This window comes from Vidua macroura, chromosome 1 (assembly GCF_024509145.1).
Source record: "Vidua macroura isolate BioBank_ID:100142 chromosome 1, ASM2450914v1, whole genome shotgun sequence".
NCBI classification, from domain to species: domain Eukaryota; kingdom Metazoa; phylum Chordata; class Aves; order Passeriformes; family Viduidae; genus Vidua; species Vidua macroura.
In genome coordinates this window covers 63,027,269-63,044,298 of record NC_071571.1, presented here as the reverse complement: position 1 = coordinate 63,044,298, position 17,030 = coordinate 63,027,269, and the positions used below count along the sequence as shown (strand labels likewise).

Sequence of the window (17,030 nt, the reverse complement as noted above, 5' to 3'; positions counted from 1 at the left end):
TGGAACTAGGTAATCTTCAATGTTCCTTCCAACCCAAACTATTCCATAACTAAATTTTTTTTTTATGCCATGAATTGTTCTTTAGTGTGGTAATATCTTAATGTTTCACTAAAATTTTCAGAGCTCAGTTTAATTCGTATTTAGTGAGCAATACTTGTGAGTGAATGTCAGTTGTTTTGGTACGTGGAAGCTTTTGTTTTGCTAATGATGTCTTCTAATGGCATAGTTCAAGATAAGATGTTGACGCTTTGTAACCATAGTTCAAAATCATCTGGTATCTGTCACAAGTCTTCAGCAGTTTCATTTTATTGTAAATACTGTTTTACTAGAAATAAGGCCAAATTTTCCAGCGGCTCACATGTGCAAGAGTTAGATTTCTGTGGTTTGTGTCAACTGGCTTTGTAGCTTCTACTTCTCCTGGTTGAGAAAAGTTCACTCTATCCAAAATCCTTGTGAAAGTAATGGTGTCTGAGATCCTGCATCAATAACCACAGGCTTCTGAGAGGAATAGAATGAACTTAAAATGTTCAGACAGTTGATGGTCGGTAATTTTCTCCTTTAGGAGAGGTTGTTGATTATGTAGAATATGGAGTAATAAATGTGTTAACCATTCAAGTATGTTAAATTATTAATCAGAACTGGTTTGGGATAACAGATGTAAGAAAAAATGAACATTTTCTATTATGGCTTACTTACCCATGATAATTTCAAGCTTTGTGTGGTTTTTGTTACAGCAGGTAATTAGAAACTTCGCTGCTCTGCTGCTTCCTTTTGCTGCAGGCGGTGCTTAAAAATACTTGATACCATACAGTGGTGTTTGTGTTTCTTCTCAAAACATTTACTGTCTTTGGAATATTTTCTAAACAGCATTTCTTAGATGTATAATGGAAGAACTTGGGAGGATTTAGCCAGTCAGCTTCTCAAGCACATAATTTTTAAGGAAAAAATCAGATTTTTCTTGAAAGCAAATGACTTGTTATATCATGGGAAAACAGCTACTTAACTATCAGTCTATAATTTCATTAGTTTTATTGTTTACAAAGAGTACTTTTCTTTTGTTTAATCTTGGACAAGTAATAGTTTCCTCAGCTTCCTAAAGAGAGAGTTTTTCTTCTGTCCCTATGTAAAATCACGATCTGTGATGATGTTATGAGAATTTCTGAAATTCATACTATAAACCCATACAATTTTACTTTGAGGATGTTGTTTTACTGAATTTCCTAAGACCTTCACTATTTTCACCCTGTTATCATAGCTAACCAGGTGACTTTCAGTAAAACTGGGAAGCTCTCCTTCCCTCCAGCTACCACTTGTGAGGAGTCCTTGTCAGTATTAACTTCTCCATCACCCTTCCAGGAAGCCTGTTTGTAAGCAAAGATGTGTCTTGCTCCCCCATGCTGATTAGCTTTTACTGGGAATGCAAACAAACTGGTTTTGCTATTTTTATACGCAATAAATGGGCAACTTCTGCTGGAGTGAGATTTGCTTGACAAATAGAAGTTCAGTGTTACAAGGTGCCTTCCAACATGACTATTTGTCCCCTTACCTGTTTGGACTGTTTGTCTGGTTTCTGAACTGAACAGTGTTTTTCAGAAACCTTAAACCATCACATTTAATTATGTCTATATTTTTACCCTAAACACTTTTCTACCTATAAGAAGGTGATAGCTATTTTTGAACTGTCAGGTAAAGATGAAATCATAAATGGATTTCAAACGGATAGATTGAGAAGGATTAGGGACTTTATGAAGCTGATTATCTTCAGTGGGGATTATCTCAGTGGGTAATGTGTTTGTCATTTGGAAAGAAATAAAGAAGCCAGTAAATTGTCAGAGAAGAAAAATTTAGACCACATTGAGATTTATGTGAGAACAGTTCCTTAGCTAGTCCACAATTCTGTTATCAGAAAGAGTGAGGAATGTGGAATAACGGTCTGATTGGGTGACATTAAGGCAACTTTTTTAGATATCCACAGGAAAGTGGAAAAAAGTTACAAGATGAAGGGTAAAAAACATAGAATTTAGGCAAAGAGACATTAATGTTATTAAGGGAAATTTTATGGTGCAGAGCTGTAAGAATAAGTGAAAGGCTATGTGCATTAGAACTAAGAAGAGAAAGCCTACCAATTTTATAAAGGATGTATATCTATTATATAGCTTTAGTATTTCCTGTACAAATTTATACAGAGCATGTAAGTGCTACCTTTTTAAAATGCCATTGGCTATGGTAATAACTGATGGATGTTAAATCAAGCGTCACAATGCTGAGAAAGTTCCATTAGACCAGGGCAGTGCTAATATTGGAATAATAATAAAAGAATCAATAACAACAGGAAAGCAAGTTTCTCCAGACTGTTGATATGCTTATAAGCTCTCTTTGTCCTAGACAGATCTGTAAGCTAAGCAAAAGATTAGTGCCCAGAAAAAGCACTGTTTATAGTCCATAGAGAAAACTATTGTTGATAACCATGGAAGAGGCATCCAGTGTTACTTGGGCTTCCATAGAACTGCCAGTCTGGTATTATTTGTGCTCTTTCTGGGATATTGGTTGATGATCATGTGGCAAGTGGAGTGCTGCATTTATGGAAGGAAGGGTATGTACTGCTGAGGAGTCTGAGAAGAACAGGAGAGAAAAGACGGGTTTTCCAACAGTTCCCAAGCACTTTCTGTAGTACAAATAGGAATTGAAGTATGTGTTTTATTGATGGGATAAATTCTGGAAGATGATACCTGGATAGACACTGACTGTAGACCATAGCCTCAGCAGTGGTTTCTCTAAATTAGCATTTGGTGACTTCTTTTTGTAGTAACAGTCAGCAAATACTGTTGTCAGGAAAACATTGGCATCTTGAACTGTTCCTTTCAATTTATGCATCCATTTTATTATATTCAGTTTTGTAAAAAGAAAAATCATAATAAAAATAAAAATGTTTTGTATTGTATTGGGCAGTATTAAATGAAGTAAATGTGTTGCAGATTCTCTAATACCAGGAAGTAGACTATTAAGAGTGAGAACGGTTGGTAATATATTAATTAACTGTATGTAAGTTGAGAACATGGAGAGTATCATTGTCCATTCTGATGTCAAGGTCAAGTGTACGTATTTTAGAATACAGAACATGAAATTAAGGAGTTGGCTTGTTAAAATTTATAACTTTTGAGAGTTATGTGCAAACTCTCAAATTATTCATGTACTTTCAGAGCTTGAGCAGTCCTGTTGAATGTTATAACTCATTGTGAACGCCATGTGTGCTCTGGTTTTGTGCTTTAGAATTGATAAAGGGAATGTATGAATATTTTAAAATATTTACCTGTGTGTTCTCCTGGGTTACTTTTTAAAGCAGAAGTTGTTAGAGGCAAAGTTTGGGAGAAGTTTGCTGCAGCAAATAATTCGTGGTGTCTGTCTTTGTGTTTTCTAATTTGGTATCTCTTTTATTGACAATGTGATTTTCTGATACTGATGACATTTCAAACTGAATGGATACACAGTTTATCCATCCCAGTGTTATTTTAAATACAACTATTTTCACGGAGCAGGATGAATAGAGTCATACAGTGTCTCTTTCAGCTAACCTTGCTTTACTTGTAGGTCTTGTCTGAGTCTGCCTAATTCCCATCAGAGGGAAGACACTCTTGCATGGAAAATCTGATAGCTTTTTCAGAAAGTGGCAGAAATAAATTGATATATATTGTGAATGCAGGTGGAAAGTAAGAGCAATTTTTGGCATGCTCATGGGAATGGGAGGGAGAATGTAGCTGTAACAACATTTTAAGGAGAGTGCATGGGGAATGAAGGCTCTTAAGTCTTCTGAAGGTCACCAGAGTGGATCTGGCCTTCACTTGACCCATGATCAGGGCACAAAACAGGGTAAAAGCTTTAATTTGAGGAAAAGAACAAAACAAAAGACAAATAAGCAGTTAAGCACTGTTTAGCTCTATGTAAAGGGTATTATTAAAACCAGGTTAGGAGCCTAAGATGTTTGCTCCTTGCTGTTTTATACTGTTAAATTTAAGAAACTTTAAAAAAATCAGGTTGAGCTGTTGTAATAATAGCAATATAGAACTTACCTTTTTACTTCCGTAGTTGTGTAGTGTATTTTGGAGTTTAAATGCATGTAAGCTCATGTGTGCTGTCCCTTACTGAAGAATTAAGCTGCTTTCTGCTGATACAGGTAGGCCTGTATCTTACACATATGGCAATTTGTATCATCTTAAATAAGGTTAACATACACTTCACTCCCCTGAGTTCTAGGGAAACCTGGAATGTGTTGTCTGATAGAAGAGATGTGAAAAATTGATGAATGGGACACAGATTTTGAAAGGTGTTTCAGGGAGTGCAGTGCTCCATTTCCTAATTGTAGTTTTATTCAAAAGAAAAGCTCTGCCTTCCTCTGGCACCTGTTTTAAAGACAAACTTCTGCTTGCTGACAGGCAAAGATCTTCTGTGTGCAGACTATTCAGAAAAAAAAAAGGCTCAGTTGCCTATTTAATACTTTGAATCTTTGTATAGAGGCTATGGTAGAAAAAAAAATAATGATGTTTATTAATGAAGTAGTATTTGAAAGAAAAAATATTGTACGTTTAGTGCAATCAGAGTCTGAAAAATGTACTTGAGTTGCTAGAAAGATTTGGAAGAAAGACACGAGAAATCTTTTAGAGCAAATTTCAAAGGCGTAAGTTGTGCAGTTAGCACTTCTCCCACCCTCTCAAAATCTGCAGTGTTTGGGATACATAAAACAGAATTTCTTTGAAATTGCTGGTGGGAGCAGAGGGATTTCTTTTGTGGAGTTTCATAACAGAATGACAATTTCCAGTGAGATTCAGTAGAATTTTGAGTTAAGTGAGCTTGATGCAGAGCCTTGCATTATTTAGTATAGTTTCCTGGTGTGAGGTGTCTTGAAGTCTGCAGAGATGTATTTTGTATAAAAAATAGAAATTAATTAAAATATGAAGTGGTTGCATAGGAAATGCCCTTTAAGCAATTAATATTTCTTAGAGGCATTTAAAGGTTGATACAATCATTGTTATGAACTATTTATATGTCACAGAGAAACTTGAGGGTTACAACTTTGGGGTGAATTTGCTATGTGTCTGAAGTCCAGGGAAGGAGCTTTAATGAGGAGGGCCTTTTTCATTAGAGTTTTAATATAAACAGATCCATTGCACAAGGAAAGTCTGGGATCCCCACAAACATGCAGCTGGAGTCTGCCTCCATTTCCTGTACTCACCAGTGGGTGATCACACTTCAGAAACAAGACTGAGAAAAAGGTCAGAGATAGTTACAGAAGCTTTATCTGTAAAGAACCAAGCTTATTTTGCCTAGGACTTGCAAAGTAACCTTTAAAAATTATTCATTACTCTTCTGATCGATTATTATCTCTAAAGAGATCAATAACATACTGCACCAAGGCCTTTGTGCTGACCTTCCTGATGACTGGGATGGGTAACAAAGCTGTGAAATCCTGGTGAAGTGTTCCATGTGGTTTACTGTGCTCAGAGAGTTACTGCTGCTGGTTATATACTGCATATGTAGTGCTGTGCAGTGTTGGACCCTGCTTATTCTTCAAAATAAGAATATTCCATCTATGTGCAGATAAAGGAGCACTGTAAATATGGTGGTATGAATCTGATAGAATTAAATTTTATGGAAAAATTTGGAGGGGAAAAAAGGAAATAGAGCTTTAGGAGTGAAGTAACTGTTGTCACATGCAAATATTTATGTTCACTCACACACAGAGAATGACACTGATCATACTGAGTTGGAAGGGACCCGAAAGGATCATCAAATCCAACTCCCATCCCGGCACAGCACCATCCCCAGGAATCACACCATGTGCCCAAGGATATTGTCCAAATGCTTCTTGAACTCACTCTGTCTTGGTGCTGTATTCAATCCACATTGGATTGCTGTCTGTTACAAATGAAAAGTTATGTTGCTAGAATCCTTTGAATTGTTTTGACTTTTCAGATGTGCATGTGATCTAAAAGTTATATGAACCCATACATTCATTATTATTCCTATAAAATGCCTGGCGGTGTATTAAACTTCTAGAAGATCATCTATTGTGAAAACTACTAGAATGATAACTTGGTTATTTTAGGAAACATTCTTAGGCAAGCTAATATGCTTAGAGAAATTGCCCCTTCAACTCTGACAGAAGTTACAATTTTTAGCTCTCTAAATAATACATTTTGCACTAGATTTAGATGTCTAAACTGGTAATTTCTCAGACCTACTTCTAGGACTTGTCTTTTTCTCTTCTTCCTCTCAGCAACTACCCAGGAAATGTTTTTCCAACCACAGACATCAAAAAGCCTAAACCAGAATGGAAGTAAGTGTGCTGCATAAATTGTAAGCAAGGAGCAGATGTAGCTACTCTGATCAGTCCCACCTCACAGTGGGAGCGCACTAAAGCCATCTTATGCTGCTTGATGCACTTTTGTGCTTCCACCTTTCTAACAGCATCTTCTTCCCTTCCCCTGCTTAAGCATCAGTGACACCAACTGAGTGGAGAATTTTTCAGCACTACAAGCGAAAGTGAAGTGCAGTTGTCATTCATGTCACCCTTGATACTGTAGTTAAAAATGCCTGAATAGAAAAAGACAAAATAATTTTTTTTCGGAAGCAATATTACACTTTTGAATCTATATATGTAACCATAGAATCACTTCAGTATCTGAAGGAAATAAAATTGTAATATCTCTTCCATTTGTATTGTAGTGTGTGGTGCAAAGACCTCCTAAAGCATAAAGTTAAAGCAGTGTAGGAGTCTGTTGCTTTCAGGGATTGAGATGAATTTGTGTGAGCACAGAAACTACTAAGATGTTCTAGCAATACAAAAACGATACAAATAAATTGTATGTCAAAATGTAGTCCATGGAGAATTGTTAGGATCTTTACCATTCTTTCAGGTGTGGTGTGAAACAATGGGAAATTAAAGATATCAATGAAGAGTTAGTTGACACCTCTTGATAATTTACTGAGCTAAGGTTGGTGGCTAAGTGGCCTGTTGCAAAGAATGTGGGATGTATGGTGAAGACCCAGAAACATGAGCCAGCTTTCATGAGTCATTCTCAGTTGTAAATAAGTAAAACATGAACAGGATATTGAGAGGAGGCATTTATTGTTCTTTACTTGGTGGGGCTTCACCTGGATTGCTGTGTCTTGAGTGTAGCCGAGGCAGTTGAGGGATATGAGCAGGTCCATTGGAGAACTGCTAAAATAATCAGGCATGTAGAGGCTAGTGGATAATTTGTGTTACTGTTCAGGTCCTGTGATCAATTCTAATCTGTTTTGATTAGGAAGAGCTTGCTGGGCTTTATTGAAAAAATTTAAAGCAAACACAAAACCCAAAGGTTAATAAAAATGTGATACAGTGCAATTTGGACAGAATGAAGGTTCCAGTGTTGAGGAGTGAAATATCATTTTTTTTTTTTTTTTTCTTAATTTTCTGCTCTGCTCTTTGTTGCTTTTTTTTCCCCCTGTTTTATCACACTATGTTATAGTCCTTTTCTATTTCATAATTCCTCACAAGAACTAACCACAGTGGGGCCACTGGTATAGCATTTCCATAAGGGAAAAAGAACATGCAGCTTACTGTTCTGAAAAATTACTTCATTGAATTTTATTTCTTTTCTTTGTTGGATAACTTCTGACAGTCTTTTGTGCACATAAGATGAAAACTATATTTAGTGGCTCTCAAGGAGTTATTTTTGTTTCTTTCATGTAGTAGCTGTAGCCACCTGATTTTGAGGAAAAAAAAAAAAAAACAAAACCAAAAGCCTGGATGTTCAGAATTTTGGCTGCCTTTCAGGTCTGTGGTTTTCTTCCTCAGCTGCCCTGGAAGAGTCCAAGAAAAAATGAGCTGGCTGTTAGTTCCTTTGTTAGCCTTGTTTTTTTAATCAGAATGTTCCATGTCAGACATGCCATGGAATTGTGCCGGGGTTTTGTTCTGATGACTTGGTAAAACACTGTTGGTATCATGTAGTGCTCTGTGTGTTTAGTTCATGTAAATTCTGCTTTCTTTTTCTGGATGTTCACCGTCCTTACCCTATGGAAGAAGATTCCTGGTGTATTATAATTAGCAAAAAAAAATGGAGAAGTACCGCTTATAGAACAAATCCTTTTAAAATTTTGTAGGTAGCTTGTTAGTGAGAAGCATCCTCTACCTCTGTGGGGCAGGGGAGAATGGATTATTTAATTTTCATTCAACAGTAATTTCATTTTTTAGTCATTGTATCAACAGGGTTTTCTATTACAACCATTGGCCATGCATACATATAACTTGAAGCCTGCCTGTACTTTGAACCTGAGAGGCAGTGTAGTATTTCACACATTAATTACAATCATTATTCTGTGCCCTAAACTGCACTCCTTTTTAAAAAAAAAAGAGATTAATAGAACTAAGAGGGGGGTGAGATTGGGAAGGTGAATAGAATAAATTGTCAGTTAACTAAATACAAAGGAGAGATATGCTATAAATGCTATGATAGAATATTCTCATTCCTGCAGGAATATATGTTGAAAGAACAGAGGAATAGCATAAGGGCTGTGTGGTTGATATAAAAGTTCACAGTTATGATTTTGACTTCCATTTTTTTAATCTGTCAGAAGTTTACTGTCACTTTCCAAGTGAATTTATTTGAGATTTCCTTTCACTGTTTTTGAGACAAGTGTACCTTTTGATAGTCCATCTAGATATGCAAAAGTAAATTCCGAACAGGATTAAGTTTTCCAATTTGAAGGGGTAGCATGAAGTCTTGTTTTTTTTGGTGTAGTAGAAAGAAGTGAAAATGCTTGCTCTTAAAGAAGGAAAGTAGTTTCAGAAGGCAAAGAGAAAAGACAAAATTGCTGCTAGAGCTTTGGAGTTATTTCTGCTTCTGAAAACTCTCTCACCATTGTCGCTTCTTAGATTCTTCTGAAGAAAGGCTTGCATGAAACTGGAGATGTAGAAAGACAGTGAAATATTTTTACAACCCTACTACAACTTGTCATCTCTCTGCTAAAGAACATAAAGATTCAAGGATGTTCAGAAACTGCAAATTTTTTTAAAGGGCAATTCCAGTTTCTGCCACCTCCATCAGCTCCCTGGTAGATTGTCTTCTAGCAGCCTCTGCTTTTCAAGACTGAGTGGGCAGAACTTCAGTGTATCTGGTACTCTGTGCCTCAGAGAAGTTGAGGGTGCTCGTGCTGTCAGCAGAGGGATAAAGAAGAGCACTGAAAGGAGGGAGGAAGAAAAGGAGCTGAGGAGCATAGTAGTATCTCCTACCAACAATGTGCTTGAAATCAAAACTCATAAACCCCAGATTTGTAGAGCAGCAAAGGCAAATACTTGGCAATTTTATCTGAGGTATGGTGGGAGCCTAAACGCTTGCAAAATACTGTAGAAAGAAATTTTCTCTCGACGTTCTAGCAAGTACAAAAGCATGGATGTCACCTGTGTTAGGCAGTGAAGGTTTGTCAGTGCTCAACAAGTCCTGGCAGACAGTGCTGTTCACTTGACAAGAGCTGGGGGAGGTTTGAACCTGTGAGTGGGTGTCTTGGCACCCCCTGAGCAGATTGCCAGGCCCCAGTCTGCTCAACAGTCTTGGGGGGACAAATTCTATTTCTAGTATTTTCTGTTACATGGCAAGGTCCCTCAGTCTTCTCAATAAACAGAAAAAGGAAAAAAAAATCCAAACTAACAACTTGGTAATTACAAGAAAAAAAAAATTAAAATATATATGCTTTTTAGCCAACAAGTTAAAATCTGTCTGCCAGCAGCCAAGATGAATTTTTTTAAGGAGCAGATTGTCATTAATTACACTTTCCTTTTAAGAACAGTTGTAAGGCTGATAACTTCTAATTATGGGTTTTGCAGATTTGCTTAAAGTTATGGTATATTGATTTTTAAAAATCTGTTTTCTTAATCATCTGTAGGGACAGGAACCAGCATGTAACCATTTTTACCTAGCCTGACCAAAAGACATCCTGGAAGTTTCTCTCTCATGTTGATCAATTCAGCCTTGCTTGGGGCTACAAAAATTACTAGCCAGGGCCAAGGTGAGATTGAGGATTTGTTCCTTCATCCCATCCTCTTCTTGAATACATTCTGGTCTGATTTTTCAGTTTGATTAAGTCTTTGAACTATTAAATTGAAAGCCTTTGCAGGAAGAAAAGACCATCCTTACCACTAATATGCTATATTTGTGTGAGTAATGACTGCCCAGGAATAGCTGTTGCATCTTTAATTGCTGTCTATAAAGTTACATTTACAGAAAATTTGAGTAAAACTCAGGCACTGATTTGACTGGGTCTAGAGTTTCAATTCAGATTGCCTTTTGCAGACAAAGCTGCAGTCACTTCACCTGCATGTCAGGTAGTTGGGTGAAAACAAGTTTCCATTCATTTCAGAAACCTGGGGAGTAATTTGGTATGTAGCATGTGAGTCTTGGGGTTATTCTCAAAGCTGACATTTCACCTGCTATAAAAAACTCTCTTAGGGAAGGATATTTTTATGCTTTTATTTATTAATTTTTGCTTGGAGCATGTCTTTACAGCCTCAGTTTGGAGTTTGATGGAGCAAGCATTTTTATCTTTTTGAAGTACTTTCAGAGAAGACATGCTCACCTTTGTCAGAAGGAGGACGTGCAACTTATTTTTGCCCTGGAATATTTGCATGCTACCTGATGGTATTTGCCACAGGAAGTGATATTTGGCAAATTTGGTGGGTGCAGCTTGGCAGTGAGATGGCCGCTTTGCTAAAGACTGGTCCTTCAAGAGCAGTTCAGTAAACTCCAATAATCAGCATAAACATCCTCAAATGAACTTTGCATCTTTACATGCCGCACAGATAAATTACAGTAATTTTTGGGGGGCTGTGGAAGTGCACAATGAAGCTGACATGCCTAAGCAGACTCCTGAGTGGTTCTGCTCTGATTAATAATGTTGACAAGCTTTTTAATGTTGACAAAGTTAGTTTCCCTAACTTTGAAAGCAGAAAATTTATGAGTTTCTAACATCCTTTCTGCTTCTTACTCACCCACTCTGCTCAGCATATTGCAACCTCAAAGGTTTCATGAGACTTGTTAAGCTCACTAGAGATAAAACAAGGAGTTCCCGTGTCCTTCTCTTTTTTTTGTTTCCTTCCCAACAGCTTTCGTTATCCCTGTTTTGGTTCTGCTGCATCCCTTCTCCCATGAGCTAACTTAATGGGACAGAATGGTTAAAACTCCCCAGTCTTGGCTCAATAAATTTCTCCTATATCAATGAGTTAAATGGGGCTGTGGAAGGGCCCAGTGAGCTGCAGAGCTTGGAGCAGAGGAGGAGTGATACCAGATGGCCAGAAATGAGAAAGAGGGGGCGTTGAAGTTGGAGAAAGGTAAGGGCAACAACAGCAGCCAGAGAGGATGGGAAGCAAGCCTTTGGGTACTAATGAGACATTACATTCGCTCAAAGCCTGTAAAGCCACGATTTAATTACCGTTTGTAATTTCTCAAAAAGAAAAGAGCTGTGTGGTTTTATGGATTTTCAGGAAGGTATTCCAAATGCTGTACAGGCACCATCTTTTCATTCCATGGATGTTGCACTCTCTTTAAGACTTGCGGCTTTCTGCTGATTAATTCAGCAGATGACAGAGTTGGAAGATCTTTACCATATTTGCATCTTCAGCCAAATAGCATTTCTTTTTCCCCAGAGACATCACAACACCATTTCTACAGCCTGGGAAGTGGTATCTCCTGAATTTTACTTTTTATAACCATTGGCAGCCTGATCTCATCATATACCCAGCTAATACTGTATTTAGCTAGAGCTGCTGTAGCAGAACTTCTTCATGTATACTGACATTTCTTTGGTCACTTCTAGACACAGAGCTCCCCTTTCTTTATGGCTTCACACTTTTTTAAAACACCTGATAAGGACTGTTGTGAATTGTGTGTAACGGGAGGCAGTGGGAATGGTATGAATAGACTACAATGATGCATTGCACAATTCCATTTAAGTATACACATCTTATGGGAAAGTTGCCAGGTTTGTGCAGGTACAACACTAGGAGGTGAGTGCTGCATTTGGTGGGAATAGCTCAGGGATGGTCTGTTGTCATTGTGGGAGTAGAATTGAAATAATTGCTTTTTCGTTTCAGATAACAAAGTTACTTCCTGTTGTACTTTAGCATTAGAAATAGTTCTTGTTTTATGAACATTTCCCAAGTGCTATCCATACAAAGCTGAAGAAGCTCACTGTAAAGCACTTTCCCCCTTAATTTCTTGCTTTTGTTTAAAAATTCCACTCTTGCTTCTTCTCTTACTTGTATTTGACTGTTACTTTGTCCTGCTGCAGGCAACCTTCTGCTCATTGTTTACACGCTTCTTCATTATTTAATTTCACAAACAATGGGTTTTGGAGGAGAAAATGTGGGGTTTGCAGGCAAAATACTTGGTCTCCTATGGTTTCACATATCTGGTACTAGAGCAGCACTTTACAAATTGCATGTTTCATGCTGACAAGTTTGTAGCTTATCAGCTTTCCTCCCTGCAGACCAGACTGCTTTTTATTTCAGAGGCCTGTTAAGCCTTCCTCTGCAGCTGGGATCCCTTGGTGGGGTGTAGTGGTGGCTCCCTAAAAGCTATGAGTTACTTAAGAGTTCGCAGCTTACAAAAATCCAGTGGGCAGCTCTGCTTATGGAAAGGGAAATGAGCAGGCAAGCAGTGGTGGCTCCTCTTGTCTCTAGCAAAGAGCAAGTTAGCAATTACTTTCAATATCACAGATTGTCTTCTGTTGAACTTGGCCCATCTTCTCTGCTTTCACTTTCTTATTGCCTTCCTTAGATTTGAACCTCAGGGAAATGTCCCTAACTTTTTTCTTTTGGTGGTTCCATCCGAGTATCTGTGTGAGTTATGAAAAAGTGGAATGGCTTCCTCCACTGGCTGCCATGGAATCCAGCAGTGTTGCTATACACAGAGTTCTGATGTAGCAAGTGCTTATGGGGAGCTTTTTTGGAGGGTGGGAGGTGTTTCTTTGTCTTTGTTGTATTACTGGCTAAACTTTTGTGGAGCTTAAAAAATAAAAATTAGAGGAACCATGCACCAAACTACATAGAATTTGTGAGAAAAATATCCCTGTTTGGGAAGGTTCCTAACATAAATACAAGTGCTCATGAGCAAGGCAGAAATTCTCCAGTTACATTCTCAAATCTGCTTTTTAAAGGCAGAATACATGGAACATATTTCACTATCTCTGCAATGGAGTATAAATCTTGTGATCTTGTGTGAGTCCTCTGCTGTATGCAGCACTTCATGCTCCTGTTTCCCACTTGTTTTTTATTTCCCACCCATTAGTTAGGAAGTAGCTTGAATAATTCCTTTCTTAAAAAAAAAATTGCTCTAATTAAATTTGTATTCAGATGTATATCTTGCAAGTAGCTTTTAGAAATGAGGATTTCTAGAAGATGTTTCATGAGTCAATTAAATTGAAAGTTCAAGGTAAAGTTCATGTAACTTAAAAATAGAAAGGCTTCTAAAAGAGAAGATGTATTTATTCATGCCACCTACTAGATTCCATGAGGTATTAGTCTCCTTAATATTCATATTTTTGAAGACTAAAGGCTCTTCTAATACAGTTCTCATGCTAACTAGATTTCTGAAGGATAATTTTTGCAGGCTTTTGTTAATATGAGTAGGGCTCATTAAACACTATTAAAAGGAGGTGACAATATAGCACTGGAATGCATATTTTGAGTAGTGGTTTCTTGAAAATGAGGCAAAAAAAATAATTTCCTTACAATGGCTTTTCATTTATGGTGGGTTTTACGTATTGTGTGGTATATTATGAAGGTAATGAAAATCTGCTATGATTGAAAAATTAGTTCTGGCATTTCCACTTAATTGCATTTAAAAAAAAAATCTCAGTGTACAAAATTCTTTATTCTGTAGAGACCTGTACAACTTTTAAAAAGTTAAGTGAAGGCAATGCTTCTTATGAAGAATATTCATTTTAACTTTTTCCCCCCGCTAGCACTAGTTATAGTCCCAGAAGATATGGCAAAATGTTAAAGCTGTGAAATAACATTAAAATGCCATTTAATGTGTCAAGGGAAACTTTGTTTATTTTTTTTCCTCTCAGATAAAAAGACGTGAATAAAAGCTTTTTCTTCTTTGGTGCTCACAGGTTTTCAAGTAGATGGAGCAGGCTGTTGCTTGCAGCAGATTATACCAGATGCCAAGTTGCCTAGGGATGTGTGCTTTGTTTGCTGGAGACAGGGCTTATTGTCTTGCCTCCAGGCATTAGGTTGAGTCTGTTAGACTATATAAGTAGTGATTTTTATCCTTTGAGTTAGTGGAGTGTCACATGGTGCTATGTGACACTTTTAGGCAATGCATGAAGTATGATTTTTATTTTGTTATTTTTTCTTGGATAAGTAGTAGGTAACCTCCATTGAAGTTTTGCAAAACCCTTCAGTGTTTACCACTGAAAGAAAAGAGGGATCACAGGTTTTGGAGACATGTTTCTATGTTCTGTGCTGAAGAAATAGACTAAATTAGTGTCTTATCATAGTTCTTTACCCACAGAAATATTATCAAGGAAGAGATAAGAAGATGTGCATTTATATTATACACTTAGTGTGCAAGTAGAGGACCAACAAGGTTCTGTATGATGAATGTCTGAACATTTCCTGAAAGTTCCACTAAAACAAAATCAAATATCTTATAGACATTTGCTGCATTTATATTGGATATGAAGTAACAGTCAAAATCTATTTTCTTGTTATTTCTCACCTGTGTTTGTTTCTTTCCTTTAAAATACCTCATTTTAGTGCAGCATCCAACACAAGGTATTTGGCAATATGGCCTGTGATCTCCTTTATTATTACAGTCTGTGTGTTATTATGAGCTTTCATTTGAGCTGTAAATTGTAAACAGATTTGTCCATATAACAAGTGTGGAGTGAAAATTCTGATCAGGGAAACTGTCTGTGGTACCACTCTGGGTTGGTTTGGGATTTTTTTGTTAAAATTGCCATTGCTGGAAATAGACAGATGGTCATTTAGCATTCATGTGCTTGTTGAACATCACTTCCTTTAGTGCATTCATCTTGGAGACAGCTCAAGAAAGCTGAAGAGTATAAAATTGTCTAAGTACCTGTGTATTGTGGATATTTTTTCTGAAAGGTGTTATGACGTGTCTTAGCCTATTCCAACATAAAGTTAAACACTTCATGAATTCATACCTTGCTGGAGAAAAGATTCCAGATTCCAGTTTGACAGAAGCCTGCCAGGAGGTTGTGATACGATATGCAACCGTGAAGGATCGTTCTTGAAGCAACCCCATAATATGTTAGACCTAGCCGATCACCTAAACTTATTCAGCACTTTTCTTTCATGTTTTGCACATTGCAATGCAGTTGTTGTGTTGGTTATTGTGCTAATGGATGATCTTCAAAGTTTGATGAACATTGGCAAGTTTTGCATCTCACTGTTTTGCGTGCAGCTGCTAGTTCTGTGCAGGCCTTCCATTAGTTTTGAGACTTAGTGCTGGCTTAATACTCACTGTTGAATTCAAAGTGAGTGAAAATGTTACTAATGAAATGAACAGTGTTAACCATTTCATTTTAATGTTTTGATTTCCTGCTTGATGCTAAGGTAGCATTAAAGGTAAGGAGTTACATAAGGTATCCAGACAAATGTTTCTCAGCCAGAGGCAAGTACTTAAGGCTTGAAAGTGCTCAATATGCTTAAATACTTAAACATTTTAAAGCAACTGCATATTTCAAAGTAAATAAATGTTTTAAGTACCCATCAGAAGACTGGTGTAACTGGTCAATTCTGACTGGTGCTGCATAAATGTAGCTACATATATGCTACATAAATGTTCTGAGTTAAGGGTTCCTGCCTGTGTCCTGTCCTCTGTCCCTTGCATTCTGTGTAGCTTCTTGAATCGATGTTAATTACTCTATCCCATCTTTCTTAGCCAGTTTCTTTTCTACCATTTTGGCAAGTAAAGTTAAGTGAACTTGATTAGAGGTTTCAGGGTTGTGTTTTTGTCCAAGATATGCAATGGTCATGGTCTCTGTATGTACTCCCCAAACTGAACCAGGTGTGCTCTAGCTTGAAATGGGGTTCTTTTGGTGTGTTGGTTTGTTTGGTTTCTGAGGCTCAGACATATCCAAGTTGCTTCTGATTTGGTGAGGTCTTCATTGTGATTGCTTTCTGTTGTCACATGCATAATATGACTGTGTTGTAGTTGAAAATGATAACTAAAAAAATATTGACATACTGTTTGTCCTTCTTTAGGAAAGCCCAACAAGGGAAGAAGAAAGTTGTTCTAGCAGGTTGTGTACCACAAGCCCAACCTCGCCAGGAGTACCTGAAAGGCTTGAGTATTATAGGGGTATGTATCTTTAGAAATCAAAGGTTTTCATGAATGTTTTCAATATGTTGATGTCAATATCTAGACTCTTGGAAAAAGCAGTAGAGAAGCTTCCTGCCATGTCCCCCTCCTGTTCATCTTTTTGCATTATACAACATTTAAACTTTTCCTTCACTCAAGGGTGATTTGATTTGGCTGTGGTATGAGGGGAGAAAGAAAAGGATGCTGTTGTTGGAACTGACTTCCAGTGCCCTTTGAAGCCTGGAAATTTCCATGCTTCATCCAGGATGAAGGTATCAATTACCATAGTCTTAAGAATATCACAGTTTATTTGCTCTAAGACAAGCCTTAAGACCTTTGTTAAAATCAGTGGAAAAAGTGTAGGGGACTAGAGCAGATGAGGGTTTGGTGGTTGTTTTTTTACTTCACACTATTAAGCAGAATGGAAAATAACAATTATTATTTTCATTAAATTTGAGGCAGTCTGAAGAGTTAAATCCACTGGTGACAGACTTGTTAAACTGTTACCAAGCTTTACCTTGAAAATGAACCCACAGAGCATTAACTTAAGTAATAAAATGTTTTCAGTATTCTGTGGGATGTGGTACTACTGTATCATTGAATCACCTTTGGAAAAGAAAAAAGTAAAATGGGTGAATGGACTTCCTCTTTGCTCAGAGGCCACAA

At 37.2% G+C, this 17,030-nt stretch overlaps 1 protein-coding gene across 4 annotated transcripts in view; it reads left to right on the top strand.

The window, feature by feature from the left end:
• Positions 1–17,030, top strand: part of CDKAL1 (CDK5 regulatory subunit associated protein 1 like 1) — a 378,840-nt gene that overhangs the window by 103,257 nt on the left and 258,553 nt on the right. For all 4 annotated transcript variants that reach the window (XM_053971531.1, XM_053971541.1, XM_053971551.1 and 1 more), the window contains one exon: positions 16,268–16,364. In XM_053971531.1, the coding sequence (XP_053827506.1) occupies positions 16,268–16,364 (97 nt within the window). The remainder of the gene's footprint in view (positions 1–16,267; positions 16,365–17,030) is intronic.